The sequence below is a fragment of the Dermacentor variabilis genome, chromosome 7 (genome assembly GCF_050947875.1).
Source record: "Dermacentor variabilis isolate Ectoservices chromosome 7, ASM5094787v1, whole genome shotgun sequence".
Classification (NCBI taxonomy): Eukaryota; Metazoa; Arthropoda; class Arachnida; order Ixodida; family Ixodidae; genus Dermacentor; species Dermacentor variabilis.
The window spans coordinates 64,149,631-64,166,712 of record NC_134574.1 but is presented as its reverse complement, the minus strand read 5'-3'; the positions used below and the strand labels follow the sequence as shown (position 1 = coordinate 64,166,712).

Genomic DNA, 17,082 nt, shown 5'->3' with positions numbered 1-17,082 from the left:
TAATTATCAGTTCTGAGAACGGCAATCATTCTCATCCTCTAAAGGCATACTAAAAAAAAAACTTAGCAATAATATTGAGAGGAGCCTTGATAAGCCAGAAAAGTTGCAACAGGACAGTCGGGTGGCAACGCCGCCTAGAAAATCCCGCACAAGATCGCCGTGGCGTCGTGGATTTTGGCAGCGTGTGTTCAGGCCGAAATATTGTTTACCGGTAAGGATGGACTGCGATAAATTCTGACGGATCCTGTAACGAAACTCAGCGTGAAGTTTGGAGGACCTTTAAGGTGCCGCCCCCCCAGCAGCTGAAATTAGAGAAAATAAATGAAAACTATGCCGTCACACTGACGTACCAGTGTGACGTCATAAAGCGACAGTGTAACGTCAGCGTGACGTCACTGACGGTGCCCATTCTGCAACCCTAATGGTCCAACGGTTATCTAACCTGCTCATTACATGACCTGCCCAGCTCCATTTTTTTTCCTTAATGTCATTTAGAATATTGGCTATCCCCGTTTACTTTCTGATCCAAACCGCTCTCTTTCTGTCTCTCAACGTTATGCCTAGCCTTCTTCGTTCCATCGCTCTTTACGCGGTCCTTAACTCGTTCTCAAGCTTCTTTGTAAATCTCCAAGTCTCTACCCCATATGTCAGCACCCGTAAATCCATTGATTGTACGCCTTCATTTTCAATGAGAATGGTAAGCTTCCAATCAAGAGCTCACAATGTCTGCCGTACACGCTCCAACCCATTTTTATTCTTCTATGAATTTCCTTCTCTTGATCAGGGTTCCCTGTGATTAATTGGCCTAGGTAAACGTACTCCTTCACAGAGGCTGACTGGCTATCCTAAACTCTGGTTCCCTTGCCCGGCTATAAATATATTAAAATGAAGACTATTTATTATTGCTTATAAGTGCTTAGGACCTATGACGTCAGTTTGTTCACTGACGGAGCTAGTCGAGCCTTTATCATGGCAGACGTGTTATACATTATCACGGCCGCTGCCTAAAAGAGAAATAAAAAAGGTGCGACCTTCCGCGTCCATCAAAAACGCTGTCATACGCTATCGTCATAGAAAATGCGTGAACAACGCGCTTCGAACGGCGTCGCCCGTGGAAACCAACGCGTCCCGTCCCCGACAGCTAGCGCTGTTAGGCCCAGCCAAGCGGCCGATAATGCAACTACGGATGAGACATTCGCTGCCATTGCAGCCCGCCTGACGTGGCAGGTGGCACCTTCTTATTTTTATGAAGCGGCCGCGACATTAGAATGCAAATGTGCAGTTTCAGCAACGCCGGCAATAAAGTGTCACTCGATCTTACTTTCTTTTTGGCCCTAACATTTCTCATGCCTGTTACGGGCTGTTCATTTCTAGAGTCGTCCGTGTAAGTTTGTATTGATCTTGCATGTACGGGTGCGTGTCTCGTAAATACACTAATCGTCCCAATAATATACAGGGTGCTTTTTTTTTAACTGCGCCAATTGAAAAACTTGCCCGTGGCACTTAGCACGATTCTAATCCTTCACCTAAATTACTCGACGAGGGGGCCATTACTTCTACGAGAAATTAAAACACTGAATTAAATAATTAACATCATTACGCAAATTAGCCCACCAATTCATTACGTTGCGGCGTATATCTCAATCAAGCAATTTTAGCCGGTGAGTTCGCAAGGCATATCCACTTAAAAATTATACTGAGAACTCCACCAGTTTCGAGAAATTATTTTCAAGGTGATCGACGAAACGCTTTGGCATTCGAGTTACTTCTTGGCTTCATTGCATAAAACAGCGTTTCCTTCAAGAAGCAAGTGGAAGAACAGTGTATTTTTACCTCAACTTTGACGGCGCATGTCTCGAAACCAATGCCATGCTCAGAATTCGTTCCAAGTCGATATGGCTTGCAAACGCACCAGCTGCAATTCGTAGATTGAAATATGTGCTGTAAAGCAATGAGTGCAAATGTTAATTAGTGTAATTATGCTAATTATTCCATTTCTTGTAGAAGATGGCCGCCTCGATGAATAATTTAAACTAAGGGGGAGAGTTTCGCTATTTGCCACAGGCAATTTTTATTAATTGGCACAGTTAAAAAAAGCACCCTGTATATATGAAAAGCTATATAAAAAAACCACACCATAGAAGCTGCCATGATTAAGAGGAAATGGAGCGATACACACACCAAGCCAAAAGCTGATCCAATGTTATAGAAATGATATAGAGCTTTTTTTGGCGAGATACGAGTGCAGTATCTATACAAGCTGCAGACGAGCGTGCTTAATCATCTAGGGACAATGCATAACCAAGGAACACTGTCACTACCAGGCCCTGTTTCTCTCACAAAACGAGGCGACCGAAAGATATTGCGGAGACAGTCCCGTCTGCATGCCTGCAGCCTCACCGCCACCCCCGGTCCGACCCCCTTGCTGACCGGAGGCATCTTTTTCCGCCTCGAGTCCCGCGTTTTACCACCCTGTGTATTGTAGCCACTGTCGCAGAGAGTGCTGTCCTTGCTCCCCCAAGTTCGCGAGGCACCCTAGTGCGCGGGAGCCGCTTAGGGCGAGTGTACGCGTGTGTGTTACTTCGCGTCGCGTGTTTCTGGTCCACAGCGGCACATTAGCGGCTGCTGTTGACCAGAGAGATTTCTTTTACCAGGTGCGCGATTTGACAGCCGAGTACTTGTTTAAGGATTTTACACTCAGAAGCGGGATAATGCCAACAAGCCCGTCAAGATGAGCCAGGACGGCGAGCACCCGTATAGCACGTCTTGATGCCCAGACACGTGCTGACGAAGAGGTGACGAGCGTGACCGAGCTCTAACGGGACAGCAGGCGACCCAATGCCAGCGGCGCACCAGACCAGTTCCAACAAACGGTTGCGCAGCTCTCGCGACTGCAGGAGGAAGATCCGTGAGTTTGGCGGCTCGACTTCTGCTCCCTCAAGGCCATCAGGTCAGCTGTATCTAGGCACAAATAACGCCATCATGCGACAGCTGACCGAGGCCTTCACAGCAAAGGCTCGCATGATGGAAAGGATGAATCCGTAATCGACCACTGCATTTATTCATGTGAGTGCAGACCCAGCTACAGCAATCCCAAATTTTACGGGATACAGCGCCGAAATCAGTACCGTCGATTGGATAGAAACACTTACGCGCGTTGCGGAAACATCCAGCTGGTCTGAACACAGACGACCAACTGCCATTCACCTCAAGCTGCAGGGGCCTGCTAATGATTGGCTGATATCGTCGGCAACAATGTGTTACTCATGGCAAGTTTGTGACTGCATTTTAATCGGCCTTCGTGACTGAGGAAATCCTTGCGGTCTTATGGAGGAAAATGGTAGAACGAGTTCAGTGTCGGGACGAGGGCGTGATGAAGTACATCCGAAATAAAGAAACAACTTGCGATAGGATCAATCTAAGTCTGCCGGATACAATTGCTGAGGTTGCTGGTACACAATAGAAATCTTGTCGGACAAAAACTTCTGGTCGACTCAGATCAGTTTCACGTCATGGAAGAGAAGCTATGGAAGCGTCAACCAGTTACTACAAGCTATCAGAGCCTATGAAAACTTCATAGAAAGCCGGGAAATTGGCACGAAGATTCGACAGCCGAAGCAGATTGAACAGTGGCCATCAGCCGTGTGCTTCGATAACACGCGTAGACGATGCTGTACGCAGCAACACCATGTGAGAACGAGGGCTACGTACGGGTGGAGTACGTTGTTACAAATGCCAACAAGCGGGCCACCTGTCGAGGCAATGTCCTAAGCCACGGCGCCCATTTCATTGCACGAAGTGTAACTGCGATGGTTAAAGCGCGAGATCGTGTCCGAATCAGGGTCGCTCATGTAGTGTCACTAACATATTACGCACTACGTCTTCAAAAAGGGTGTGCAAAAGCATTAGCATTGACGGCGAAGGGATTATCGCCCTGCTCGACATGGGCTCCGATCTGCGGCTGAGCAAATGAGCTTTTGGCACCTCCCGGGGCGGCGAGAAGCGGAGCCGGTGGACAGAGCCATTCCTAGGCGAACCAGATTTAAGGGTGCACGTCGATGAAGTTGAACTTCCTGTCGTCCACTGCTACATAGTCACCGACGACGGCTTTGCAGGTCCGGGCGTCATCAATGGCACTGACGTGATCGACTTGCCCGATCTGCTCCTGGTCCGTAGTGGTGGGTGTGTCCATTTGCTGAGCGAAGGCAAGTATTGCCGCAGAAATGGAGAGACTGAGAGAACTTGTCAAGTGTCGCGAAAGCGTTGAGACTGCCCCGCGGGCGGTTCTGTTTGTGTGGAGAATGTTTCCTCTTGACGGAACTGATGTTGTCAGCGTCCCGACTGCGAAGTACAGTAACGTCAAGTTGCACATGAAGCATGGACAGATACCCGTGCGTCCACCCGATCCTTGCAGCATGCCAGAACAAGTTTTCCTGACTGCCAATGAGTCGGGCCATGCGCTGAAATTGATAATACGAGGCGGTATTAATGTTGGCTCGATCATCTATGACGAGGAGAAAAAACGGCCCTCCGCGTTGCTCAACAAGCATAATAATTGCTGCGCACTGCGAAAGGAAGAACTGGGGAGCACCGGCATCGCTGATATGAAAATTGTCGAGTTCCCTCGAAGCAGGCCGGTTTCCCATCCGCAATACAGTAGCTGTTACTACCAGGTGCGGGTATGGAAAGAGACTACTGATGAGTTGATATCATATAGATAAATCTGTAACAGTACTACAACAACCATGTAATACAGCAACCATGTTCTCGCGCGGAAGAAAGGATAACGCATACAGGAGAGGGATTTACTACAGCCGCAACCGTAACCACAAACAGTTAACGACACATAACCAGCCCGCGAATACGCAAGCTAAACACAGCGGCCCGTACGTTGTCACAGAGCTGCTGCTTGCGGACACATATCACGTCTTGAACTCAAGGTTATCAGCACCCATGCGAGACAGATGAAACTCTTTCGGCACGAGATCGGCGCAGGATGATCGAGTGTAAGCAACGAATGTCGTCACCAGCAGACCCCGTTTTTCTCAGAAAACGGCGCGACCAAAAGCCGAAAGACATAGTCCTGCAAGGGGCGGTTTGCATGCCTGCAGCCTCACCGCCACTCCCGGTCCGACTGCTTCGCTGACCGCAGGCATCTATCTCCGCCTCGAACCCCGCGTTTTGCGACCAAGTGTTCCATAAGGAACACTTGGTCGCAAAACGCGACAAAGGCTATATAGCCTGTTTCGTAGAGAGTAAAACTGCGTTTCGAGGAGTAAGGTTGTGCTGTTTGCTTCACCAAGTTCGCGAGGCGCCATTGGGTGGGGGGGGGGGCGCGTGGGGTGGGGGGGAGGGGAGTGTACACGTGTGGCGTGTTTCTCGTCCGCAGTGGCATATTCGCGACCGCTGTTGAGCAGGCAGATTTTTTTTACCAAGCGCCCGGTTATGCAGCTGAGTCCGGGGTCGAGAATTTTACAATGGATAAAACACAAATTGCATCGGGAGTTCCCTTACTACTGACTTTCACTTGCTAAGAATTTCGAGTTGGTTCTCGGAAGCTTTTATAATCTTTTGGCGTAAGTCATCACGAAGACATAACGTGAAATCGCGTGACGTTAACGTGTAAAGCGATTGGACTAATGCGTGACGTATTGTTAAGAATGTTTGCATTATAAAAAAATGTGTTCATGAGCGCTTTTACCATGTTCAATGCAAGCTCTGTAGGCAGCACTGCTCACAAATTCTTTTTTTCCATGAATATTGCTCCAATGAATAGGAACTATACGAGATGAGTGCAGCAAGTTTAAAACCCTAAGAATGAATCGATTTTTTTCTAAATGGCTCTAGCAGCCGTCGGCAGCTTCCTCGAGCGCCTTGTATACATGGCGCGCTCCGGCAGGTGTGTCTCGTGAATCGTGCTGCGAGCTGCGAGATTAGAAATAAATGGAAGAAGAATAAAAAAAAGTGTCTTCGGCTCCTGCCATCGGTCCGAACGGTTCTCTGGTCTTTCACTCGCTGGCTCACACATTGCTGCAGCGGACCTGACCTTGGTGGTGATTCAGACGTGATTGTATGACGAGCACGGCATCGCGAACAAGTGCAGTGACGAGAGACCGCCGAACAGCGCAGAGGGGCTAGCCACGGTGCACATTCACCTGCCGTCCTGTTGGCCACAATACCCTGCAGCCTGGTAGAGGCAATCTTCGATGTTCGGCGCATAACCGCGCTGCGCGCGAGGTTCCTCCACGCTGTCTCGGCATTCCCTACAGGGGTGGTCCAGGAGTTCCAAAACGTTGTGGACGCACCCCACGGCACCGCCCCTATGAACACTTCAAACCGACAGTGCTGCAACGCGAGTCCGTGTCTGTGTGCGGGCGCCTCCAGTAGCTTCTCAATGAAGAGGAGCTCGGTGACCGTCCACCGTCGGAACTTCTACGTCGTATGCGGCGGTTTCTCAGTGACTGTAGGCTGGACGCAAACAGCCCGCTGCTGCGTGAACCGTTCCTTCGGCGCCTGCCGCAGAATCTGGTGGTTGCCCTGGCTACCAAACCGGAAGACGTGCTTACCGCGAGCCACGTCTTCGTATGGCGTGAAGGCATCCGACCATTTCTTAAGCATCCCCGTGACGCCCCTTCAAGGAACTCAGGTAGACAGAAAAAGCACTTACCATCGACATCAACAGACATGAAGAAGTCGTGACGATAGACAGGGTTAAAACGTCCTACCTAGGGACCTCGCCGCCATTATCCGCTTTCAACTGCTTTACAACGACTGAAACGACAGATCTCCCGATAGCACGGCATCAAAGGCCGTTTCTTGGGCACCGCTGCTCTTCTTCCTTAAGAGGGGTGGCAGGGAGGCCTATAGCAGCTGTCGCCATCTTCCTCGTCCGCCTTTTATATATGGCGCGCTCCGGCTAGTGCGCCTGGTCCCTCATGCTGCGAGCTGCGAGATTAAAATGGAAGAATAAAAAAAGAGTATCTTTGGGTCCTGTCATCGGTCCGAACGATTCTCATGTCTTTCACTCACTGGCTCAAACGTTGTTGTAGTGGGCCTAACTTCGCTCCACATACGGCGTGAGCAGTTTCGAACTCACTTCAACTTTTGAAAGCACATGTTCCCCCTCGATCCATCGGAATAGCCCAGGTGCCCACTGCGATCGGTACGATTCCGGTGCTTACGGCAGAAAATGACCATACCGCCCCCTTTCCAACACACACTAGAAAAACATCATCTAGGCAGTTCATATGCGCCACGCTATAAATTGAACTGCAGTTATCAGTCTTTGAAAATGAAGGGCCTACCCCAGGTGTTCAGTAGCCTCGCAATGTGCACCCCTTAAGGTTTCGCACTGTTGTAGCGAGTTAATAAAGGAAGGCAGTTCACAGACCCGTGTTTTTGTATGATAAGCACAATTTCCCAGTTGGCGCACGAACAGCGTTGTATATTAGACAGTAGGACCAGCAGGTGAGTTTCTAATTACGACCGAATGGCTGAGGTGCGTCGCTCACGTTATCTTCCATTGCATCGCTTTACAAGTATCCTAGAAACAAGTGACGTGATTGCAATGTCCGACGCACGTTTGTGTAAGTCATGCAACTGCATAGAGACGACCGAGCACTTGCTGTGTTTCCGTGATCTTTATGACATGGAACGCGACGTTCTTCAGAGTGTGTTATACCGATTAGACAGCAGACCATTTACAGAGACAAACATTCTTGTACCATGGCCCCACGCGTCGCAGGCTTACAATGCGACGTGGGCATTGGTACGATTCGTGAAATCGACTAGGCTCAGTAACCGATTGTAGGCATGAAGGGATGGATAACTACGCATGTTCCCACTTAGATACAGTACATTTTCACCTCTCTCTCCTTTCTTTCTGTTCATCTCCTCAACCTCTTCCCCGGTGTAGGGTAGCAAACCAGACGTGCGTCTGGTTGCCCTCCCTTTTTTTCTTCCTTCTTTTTCCTCGTCCTCTTCCTCCTCCTAGATGTGCAGAATAATTTTTGTAGGTAGCGTTCCCCGCGACTATCAAAGAACACGATCTCTAGAATCGAATGAACTACGACGAAATCCGATCACATGAGCTTGTGATTGCGTGAGCCAGGCTTTGTTGAACCCGCCGCGCACTGATGGCATCTTTCGCACTTTCCCTTTTACCGATTCTTTTTCGAACGCAGTTCAGCGTCGAGAGTTTTCTGGACAGCGGTGAGTTCACAGATTTCGAGTTCCGGGTGAAGCCGGAGGACCATCCCGACATCCCCGAGCGGAGATTCCGTGCACACAAACTGTTCCTGGCCATGAGAAATGAAGTGTTTCATGCCATGTTTTTCGGAAACCTTGCCGAGAAAAGCGAGGTGGTTATCACGGATGTCCACCCAGACGGCTTCGACTTGCTGCTCAGGTGAGACGATTTGTCGGAGTGGCCCCGCTAGAGCATTTCTTACTGGACAGTCTGGTCTTACTGGGCAGCCAGTTACTGGTCTTGCATTTGATTTAATGTAGCGCAGGCCTCATTTCTACGGGACTGGCGTTAATCCAAAAGCACTTTTACTTAGATTCGGACAAGGTGGTCAGAATTTATTCGAAGCCTTCCACTACGACACTTAAATGCCACCTCTAGTACGCAATCACTACGTCAATCAGTAAATCCCTGAAGTATTTTCCGACAAGTACATGACGTTGACCTTTTTACAGGAGTGATCCCACAAACCTTACTATTGTTGTTATGGAAGTGCATTAGTTGACAGGAAAACATTCAAGTGGCGAGAAAAAATTAAGCTAAAGAAAACTGCAGTGAAGCTTCAAACGTCTACAGATTTTCTTGTTGGCTTCAAAATAAGAAAAATGTGCAGGGTGGTGAAATGTGCAATTTTTGGTGAAATGTGGCAGATATGTTTCATGAGGAAGGGGAAAAGCTAAGAAGAAAATTTGTTGTTTACGCTAATGAATTTATTTACACGACATGATGTTGTGCGGCAAAGTACTGAAAATTTTGAGAGCAGCATGAGGACAGGAAAGATTCAGTAGTTACTATGTAGCTCCGAAAATAAATGTGCTAGTTTTGGATAGGCTAGCGCAAATGAAATGCAGTGAATGGTGCAGTTCAAAATTTCGCAGGCCAGTGCTAAAACATGGTAATCGGTGTATGTTGTGGAAGGTTTGGACAGGACAGGTGATGCGATGTGTTGGTTTGATAACTCGGGTTCTGTTAAAGCAACAGGAGTGCCAACGCAAGGCAAAGGCAGTCGAGGGTGGCAGGGTTGGTGTGATAGTGATTGTGATTACTTGGTGCGGTGAGATTAGAGAACACGCAGGCGTGCAAGGGAGTCAGCAATACAAGACACCGCTAATTGGGGATTTCTGGCAGGTACTTTCTTCTGGCAGTGCAGGTAAAAGGCCTACGAAGATGACGATGGTCGACCATCTTACCCGCTTGTCTTCAAGCGAGAAAAATATTAGTGGCTCATGTTGACGTTTTAACATCGGAAAAATCAGCCTACAAGATGAAGCAGCGTGTCGAGCGTCTGCCTGCTCGTTCTTTTATCCACGTAGGTACCTGTATTCCGGCAAGCCTAAGATGAAGAGCATCGACGACGCGCTGCACGCAAGGTTCGCCGCCAAGAAGTACCTGGTTCAGGGATTAGTAGACGCGTGCGGCCTCTATATTGAGAAAAACCTCAAAGCTGATCGGCTGTGCTCGTTCATCGACTACTTCATGCAAAGCCGCGAGCCAGAAATTGACGCCATTGCGGAGACGCTCCTGACGTCATCTAAAGCCCCGGAAATCCTCACCTCAAAGGAATTCAACGTCGCCCTTGAGGAAACCGTTCGATACATCGTGGAGAGGATCAGAAAGGTTTCCGAGGACAGCGTGACCAACGCCGTGTTCGGCTGGGCCCAGGAACAGTGCGTCAAGAGCCTGCAGTCTGAGAGTCCGCTAGAAGTCAAGGCGATTATGCGCACTTTTTTTCCCAAGTTGCGATTGTTGACCATGACAGCTGAAGAGTTTGTGGTAGGACCGGGCTCCTGGGGTCTGCTGGAAGACTCCGAGAACCTCGCATTACTGCGCAATATCGTAAAGAATGGATCCCAGCCGCTACCCGAAGGATTCTGCAACGTCTCTGACGATCGCTTCTAAGCTATGAACCAATGAAATGACATCCTTTTCGCTCGGCGACCTGTGATGCCTGTTGAACTTTTCGTGGCTCGTCCATCTTTATTAAAAGGCACTTTTGCCTAATGGTACATTTCGTTCGCAGTATAGAGAGCTCCATCAGAATAAAAGTGCCATTAAACAACTGTTGCTTTGATTATGCCAATGTGGATTTTAAAGATCTCAGTGACAATGCCCTCAAGAAATTTCGGGCCGGTATGTGCATGTAGATAAGCTGACTCACAACTTCCAATTGGCGGTTGTAATTGTGCGGGCAATCTAACGCATTATTCTGGCGAATACTTAATGAGGACTGGTCACATAGAGGCAAAATACGAATGTATTTTCTTTCTAAATGTTGTGCTCACGCCGAAAAAGATATCACGCATATAATTAATCGAATGCTGGAAACTGGAATCTTCCCCTCTGCTCTTAAGCTTGTCCGCATATGCCCAATACACAAGTGTGGGACCCTTAGTGACATATGTAATTACAGACCAATCTCGGTGCTGCCCGTGCTATCTAAAGTCTTTGAAAATGTTAGTAACACGCGTCTCGTGAATTCTAGAACGAGATACCAAGTAATAAATGACGCACAGTACGGCTTTCAGAAAAATAGAACAACTGAACTAGCGTTATTAAGTGCTAAAGATGAAATAATGAATGACATTGAAAATAAGCTTTATATGGTTGGTCTCTTCATTGATCTTATGAACGCATTTGATTGTGTTAACCATGAGATTTTATTAGTTAAACTTCATGATTACGGCAATTGTGGCGTTGCTTTAGATCTTTTAAAAAATATCTTTCTTACAAAAAACAGTGTATAAGAATTGATGAAGTTATTTCCGCAATTACTACAGTAAAACAAGGGGTGCCTGAGGAGTCGATTCTAGGGCCCTTGTTATTTATACTTTACATAAACGATATATTTGATATACCTAACTCACCAAAGTTAGTAATTTATGCGGATGACACCAACATATATTTTTCTGCGCGCACACTTAATGACTTTCAGAACTCGCTTAACGACTACCTAATGCAGTTTGATAGTTGTCTTCATGCAAATAAATTAGCGCTGAACCTAAAAAAAACTGCCTTGTTCAAACCCACTAACAAAACATGTGAGAGTGCACTCACGTTGACATTTCAGGACACCGTCATAGCACGCGCAAAATGTCAAAAATTGTATCTACGTGTGTGGTTTGAAGAAAGTATGGCGTGGAATACACACCTAAACAAACTAACCTCCGAAATAAGCAGAACAATTGCTTCAATATTCAAAATGTCAGATCTAATTCATCTGCAGCTTAAGAAAGCCATATATTATGCCCACATCTACTCCCGTTTATCCTACTACACACTAGTTTGGGGTACTACAACGACTACGAATTATAACAAACTGTAGGTATTGCAGAAGAAAGTGCTGCGGACTCTTGAAAATGATTATGGTGAGCACAAGGAACTACCAACTAGTCCTTTGTATATTAAACACAATTTGCTCAAAGCGAGTAAAATATATGGCTACAAACTCCTGCTGCACATTGATAAACATAACCTGTTACATTCAGCTCACACAACGTCAGCTCGTTATGCACTGCGTAACGAACGGGTAACAACACCACGAACACGTACAAATTACGGAAGGGTTGTCCTCGCTTATCAAGTACCCGCACTAATAAAGCGTGTGAATTCAAAAATAAGTTTTAGCATGCAACTCTATAAATTGAAGTCACAAATAAGATGTTTTTTGTTGAATGAGTGAAGAGCCCTTTAACACAAGTGCATATTTATTTTTTCATGTTTCCATGTTTTTATTGTGTGTTAGTAGTTGCCATATCTGTATTTGATTTTATCTTGCATTGTATATTATTTTCACTATTTCAATATACCTTGTAATGTAAAGTCTTTCAAATTGCTCTTTTGTGAATGTGTCACTGTGCCTACTGTCTGTATGGTGCCCAGGTCCCCTCAAGTTGTTTATGACAACTTTTTCTGCCTTGAGGACCCCCAACATTGTGTTGGAAATAAACTGAACTGGACTAAATAAGCGTGAGGACTCTTGAAATGTAAGGGACAGATAAAAAGCGAGATTACTCGCATGTTTGTGTATTCAGAAGGAACTTATGAGCCTACTGTGCAGAATAGTATCGCTTAAGGCTTCCACAGCGTCCTGTATATAGGGACGCTGTGGATTCCATGACCACGCCTGAGATGCCATGACAAAAACGAAATGTCTCGCGATTTTATTTATAAGTGTGGAGAATTGGTGAGAATTTGTTTTACGGAAGCTTCAGGGGGAGGGGGGTGCCCAATGTACGCAGTCTTAAAAGGGTATTTTCCGTAATATATACAGAAAACCGGCGCGTATGGCATTCCTAGACGTAGACAACATAAGAGTTCGATCTAACGCTTGCTCTCGCTTGAGGCTTGGTGAGAAGCGTGAGAAAGTGTGTTGTACAAGAAAGGCGATTTTTCCGCTCACCGAATTGCGCGGCCAATGATAACTTTTGCTTTAGCCTGTGAAGTCCCGTTCTGGTGTCGGATGCAACCAAATGGCTATTCGTGTGAGTTCAGTGAATGTATGCGTCGCAGCAACTATTGTGTCCGCTATTTCAATCTACCAGTTATGGAAATGTGGATGCCGCGGAGTGGGCGACCGCTGTCGGTCAAGTCGAATCACGAGGACCGAGCCACTAAATTTTTCCAACTCCCCTCCTTCACCTACGTTGCGCATCGATGACATTTCTTACTCCTCTCGACTGGTCTTGGCACATAAAGAAATGGTAAGCGACCCTAATCTTTCACTAAGGTGTCTATAGTGGCATTCGCACCTCGGCAATGGTGTTCCTTAGGTTAAGCGAGCGAACGTCTTTCCCCTGGCACGATATGCGTGCGGGGATCGATGGTGGCCGAGGAAGCACAGTGCGCGCAACCTAGCGGGGCGTAGCCTCCTAGCGAACGGCGTACGAAGCGCACCTTACCTGCCATGTCCGGTGCTGACGTCAGAGCACGCAACGAGTGCGCGCGCGCAGCTGTTGCGAGCGATCTAGCAGGCGAGCGCCGGGAGAGGCGAAGCGAGAGAGGAGGTAGTGACGTCACATGCGCTCTGCTAGGAAGGTGTTCGGTCTATGCCATGCAAGTGTTTTCCATTAATTATCCGGCTAAATATCATGCCACATTCTTGTGTGTGATGTCATTAGTGACGTCGTTACTTGCGCTTTCTACTGCCATGTTTCGAAGAATCTCGCTAATGTGATCACGTGGCGGGTCTCTAAAGTCTGTGATGCTGTGCTTTGGTGCGCGACAATAGAGATTTATAATAATATTAATTATTCCAGACACATCTGTAGCTCTACTTGTAATTAAACTTACGCTCTGACATCATATCTACAGGGTGTCTTTTTAGCTGCACCACCATATTTAAACTTAGAAAAATATAAAGCACTGTAACGTTATGTTTACCATTCGAGTGTTTGGATTGGCAGCCTATAGGTACAGAGCAATTCCCGAAATTACTTGCCTAATTAGCGAAGTTACGGTAATTAACTTTGTAATTATTAACAATGGGTGCCTACAGCAAACTAGTACTTTTGGGGCCATCCTCGACACCACTTATACCAACGATTAAATTTTGAATAGCAGATTTCATATGGGAGCTACGCGAACAATTAGTGCCCCTTGGCAGGCTCCTAGAAACCGAAATAGGCTGGAAAAAGAGCGTGTGTGTCGTCGGTGACGTGTACACACTGATTATACATGAATAGACCGAACAATAGAATAATAAATATTTATGATTCCGCGCGTTTTCGCTTGCGCTTTTGGACAAACCACTTCACCTGTCTGTAAGGCGACGCCTCGAAAACTGCGATAGTTCCTCATCTGATATAACGTGTACACACTGATTATGCATGAATATACCGCACAAAAGAAGAATGATTATTTATGATTCGGCGCCTTTTCATTTGTGCTTTTGGAGAAACCACTTCACCTTTCTGTAACGCGACGTCACAGAACCGCGAAAATTCACCGCGCCAAAGTGAGGTGTAGGCATAAAGATGCATTAATAAGCCGAAGAAAATGAATTTTATTGTGAAGAACAGGAGACTGCCGCGCCCCGAAAGGAATAGAAGAAGCTACCCGACGATCGCTCAGGCACTTGCTAGTCGCATCTGCTGGAAAGCATAGATTTATTTGCGAATATTAAACTTGCGTGGCAGTATAGCGTTATTGAGCCTTCACGGCGAGTATAACACATCACTTTGCCAACTCTGCCATCACTTTGGCAGCTCGGTAAGGGTTGATAAGAACCAGTTTTAGTGGCATTATTAACCTTTCGCTGTACGCCGCCGCGATTTTCGACCAGCCACGGCAAGCTGAGTAACGGAAGAGGACCAATCGCAGACGCCAGGACCACCTACCTCATCCGGTTATCTATTTTCACTGCTCTGGATCGCCACTATCGGAGCCCTCTCCACTAGCGCGTGTTCCTCGCCTCTCGTCAGCCAATTGAATGTAGGAAATGTTATTCGTTTTGAAAGCAAAGAAGTGTGACCTCCACTAAACGAGGAGAGCGTTTGATTGGGCTGTTCAGACAACGCAGCGGGTCACCACCCGATGCTTTCGTTGGCGGTTACGCAAATTTGACGTCAGGCGATTGGATTAAAAACACATTAGAATAGTTTTACACTACTGGGCACCCCCTACTACACCACCATTCAGCAGATGTATGTGTTTGCTCTCTATCCGTCTGTTTAAAAGGTTACGCTCTTTTTCAGTCATTTATTTATATCTGATACCTCAAAGGCCCCCGAAGGGCTTTAACATGAGGAGTGGGCGTGGATATGTTAACATACGTGAGTTTTTCGATGATGCGCCTAAATGAAGAGGGTTCTCATGAAGAACAGTTGAAGCGGGAAGGTCAGTCCAGTCGCTTGAGGTATACGAACAATAAATTATCTATGAGCGGTAGTTCGGGCTAGAGGAGGATACACGGCCTTGTTATGGTTGGTGCGGTTGGAACGCCAGTAAGCTGGCGAAATGCTGGAAGTTCGGCGAGATGCGTAGAAGAACTTGTGGAATAGCGAGAGACGGGCAACCTTTCGGCGGTAGGTTAGCTCGTGACCTAAGTTCTGTGGTTCTGGAAGTGAAAGAATAGTCAGAGAAAATACAGTAAAGCACGTTCCGTGATTTTGCTTCTATCATGTTAATATGATTAGCTTGGTAAGGGTCTCATATAGCACATGCGTATTCGACGTTATGTCTGATGAAAGTACAATATGCTAGATGTTTGCCAAAGGCGGGAGCAAGTCGGAGGTTCCTCAATCATTAGGTTCATTAGCATCGTTAATTATATGATTATTGTGTGTGAACCATGACATATCGGAACAAAGACTGATATGGAGGAAATATGGGAACCATTGATTCATATGCACGAATGGCATAGGAGGGCCTGTGGTGGAAAGATAAGTTGATGACTTGCTACTATTTAAGTTGACTACCCATTCTTTGCACGACATTTCGATGAGAAAAATATTAGTTCGAAGGGCTAGTACGTGGTCATTATTGTTAATTCGCCGATAGAGCATGCAATCATAAGCAAAAATAATAAGCGTATTTATGAGGATAACTTAGTCTGTAGGTCGTTAATATATACAAGGAAAAGCCGGGGGCCAACTAAAATTCCCTTTGGAACACCAGAATCTACGGGAGAAAGGGCAGGAGACTTAAGCACAGAAAAATTGTTTTCGGTTGGTTAGAGAGCTACGTATCAGCTCAATTGCCCGGGCGTTAAGATTTAGTAAATACGTTTTTGAATAATCGGCTGTGAAGTACTCTATCGAAAGGCTTCTGAAGCCAAGGAACAACGCAGTGTTAGTGTCAAGACTAGAACTGATTTCGTTAATAAAGAGTGTAAGTTGGGTGTCGCACGAGAGGCCTTTTTTGAAAACCATGCTGGCTAAGGTGAAAAAAAAGAAGTTACTGACAGGACCAAATTTACAATTTGAGAATGAAGAACAAATTTCAGCAGTTTAAAACAAACACTTGTCAGAGTTATTGTACGGAAATCTTTAGGTAACAATGGGTTACCCTTTTTCCGAATTGGAATGACCTTGGCCACTTTCCAAATCAATGGGACCGCGGCAGAGGATAGGGACTGCTGAAATATTTACGTCAAAATAGTGCTTCTAACGTGATTAGTCCTTTTTAATATTTTCGTGTTTATACCATGCGAGCGGATGATGTTAGTGTTAGAGAATTGATAATTTAGAAATGCCAGGAGCATCGAACGGAATTTCTGGCATCAGTGGATGAAGCATAGGGGCACGGTAAGCAAAGTGTCAGATGGTTCGAGCGTAAATACTGAACAGAAAACGGTCTTAAGTACATGCGCAACGTCCTGCGCAGGAGTTTCATAACCCGTCTCGTCACGCAACAATAACGTGTTGAAGGGGTTGGGCTTAATAGAATTGCAGAGCTGCTTTGGGTTACTTCGTATGATATCAGGTAACGTTGAAGTAAAAATGATTTTGAGCAGCAGCACTGAGTTAAAGGAAAAACTTTTCGACTACACGACAAGCTTCCCAAGCACGTGTTGTTTCCAGGAGTTCTGAGTGCCGGAATCGATGTTTAGTTTTGTTCAATGTTATAATAAACCACAGCCAGCGATGGTTACGGTACGAATACGGTCTTCGATTAGGTCGTGTAGCATATGTTTAAAAAGACGCCAGTCAGTTTCAACATCGCGTTGAAAAAAAATCAAGCAAGAACCAGTCAGAAAAGGTAGAAAGTTCGTCATTGATAGCATCCTACTTTCCTTTGTCGTAAAGCGTTAGTGTCTTCTTTTCCTTTTTAGTTGGGTAGCATAATAATAAATGAAGCATACATTACAACATGGTCACTTAAGCCTTAAGGAATGAAGG

At 46.3% G+C, this 17,082-nt stretch overlaps 1 protein-coding gene across 1 annotated transcript in view; it reads left to right on the top strand.

Annotated features, from left to right (window-relative positions):
• Positions 1 to 10,477, top strand: part of LOC142588669 (uncharacterized) — a 38,118-nt gene extending 27,641 nt beyond the window's left edge. Inside the window, exons 5-6 of the mRNA XM_075700492.1 lie at positions 8,184 to 8,407; positions 9,559 to 10,477. Coding sequence (XP_075556607.1) covers positions 8,184 to 8,407; positions 9,559 to 10,144 — 810 coding nt within the window. The 3' untranslated portion in view covers positions 10,145 to 10,477. The remainder of the gene's footprint in view (positions 1 to 8,183; positions 8,408 to 9,558) is intronic.
• Positions 10,478 to 17,082: the final 6,605 nt, after the last annotated feature.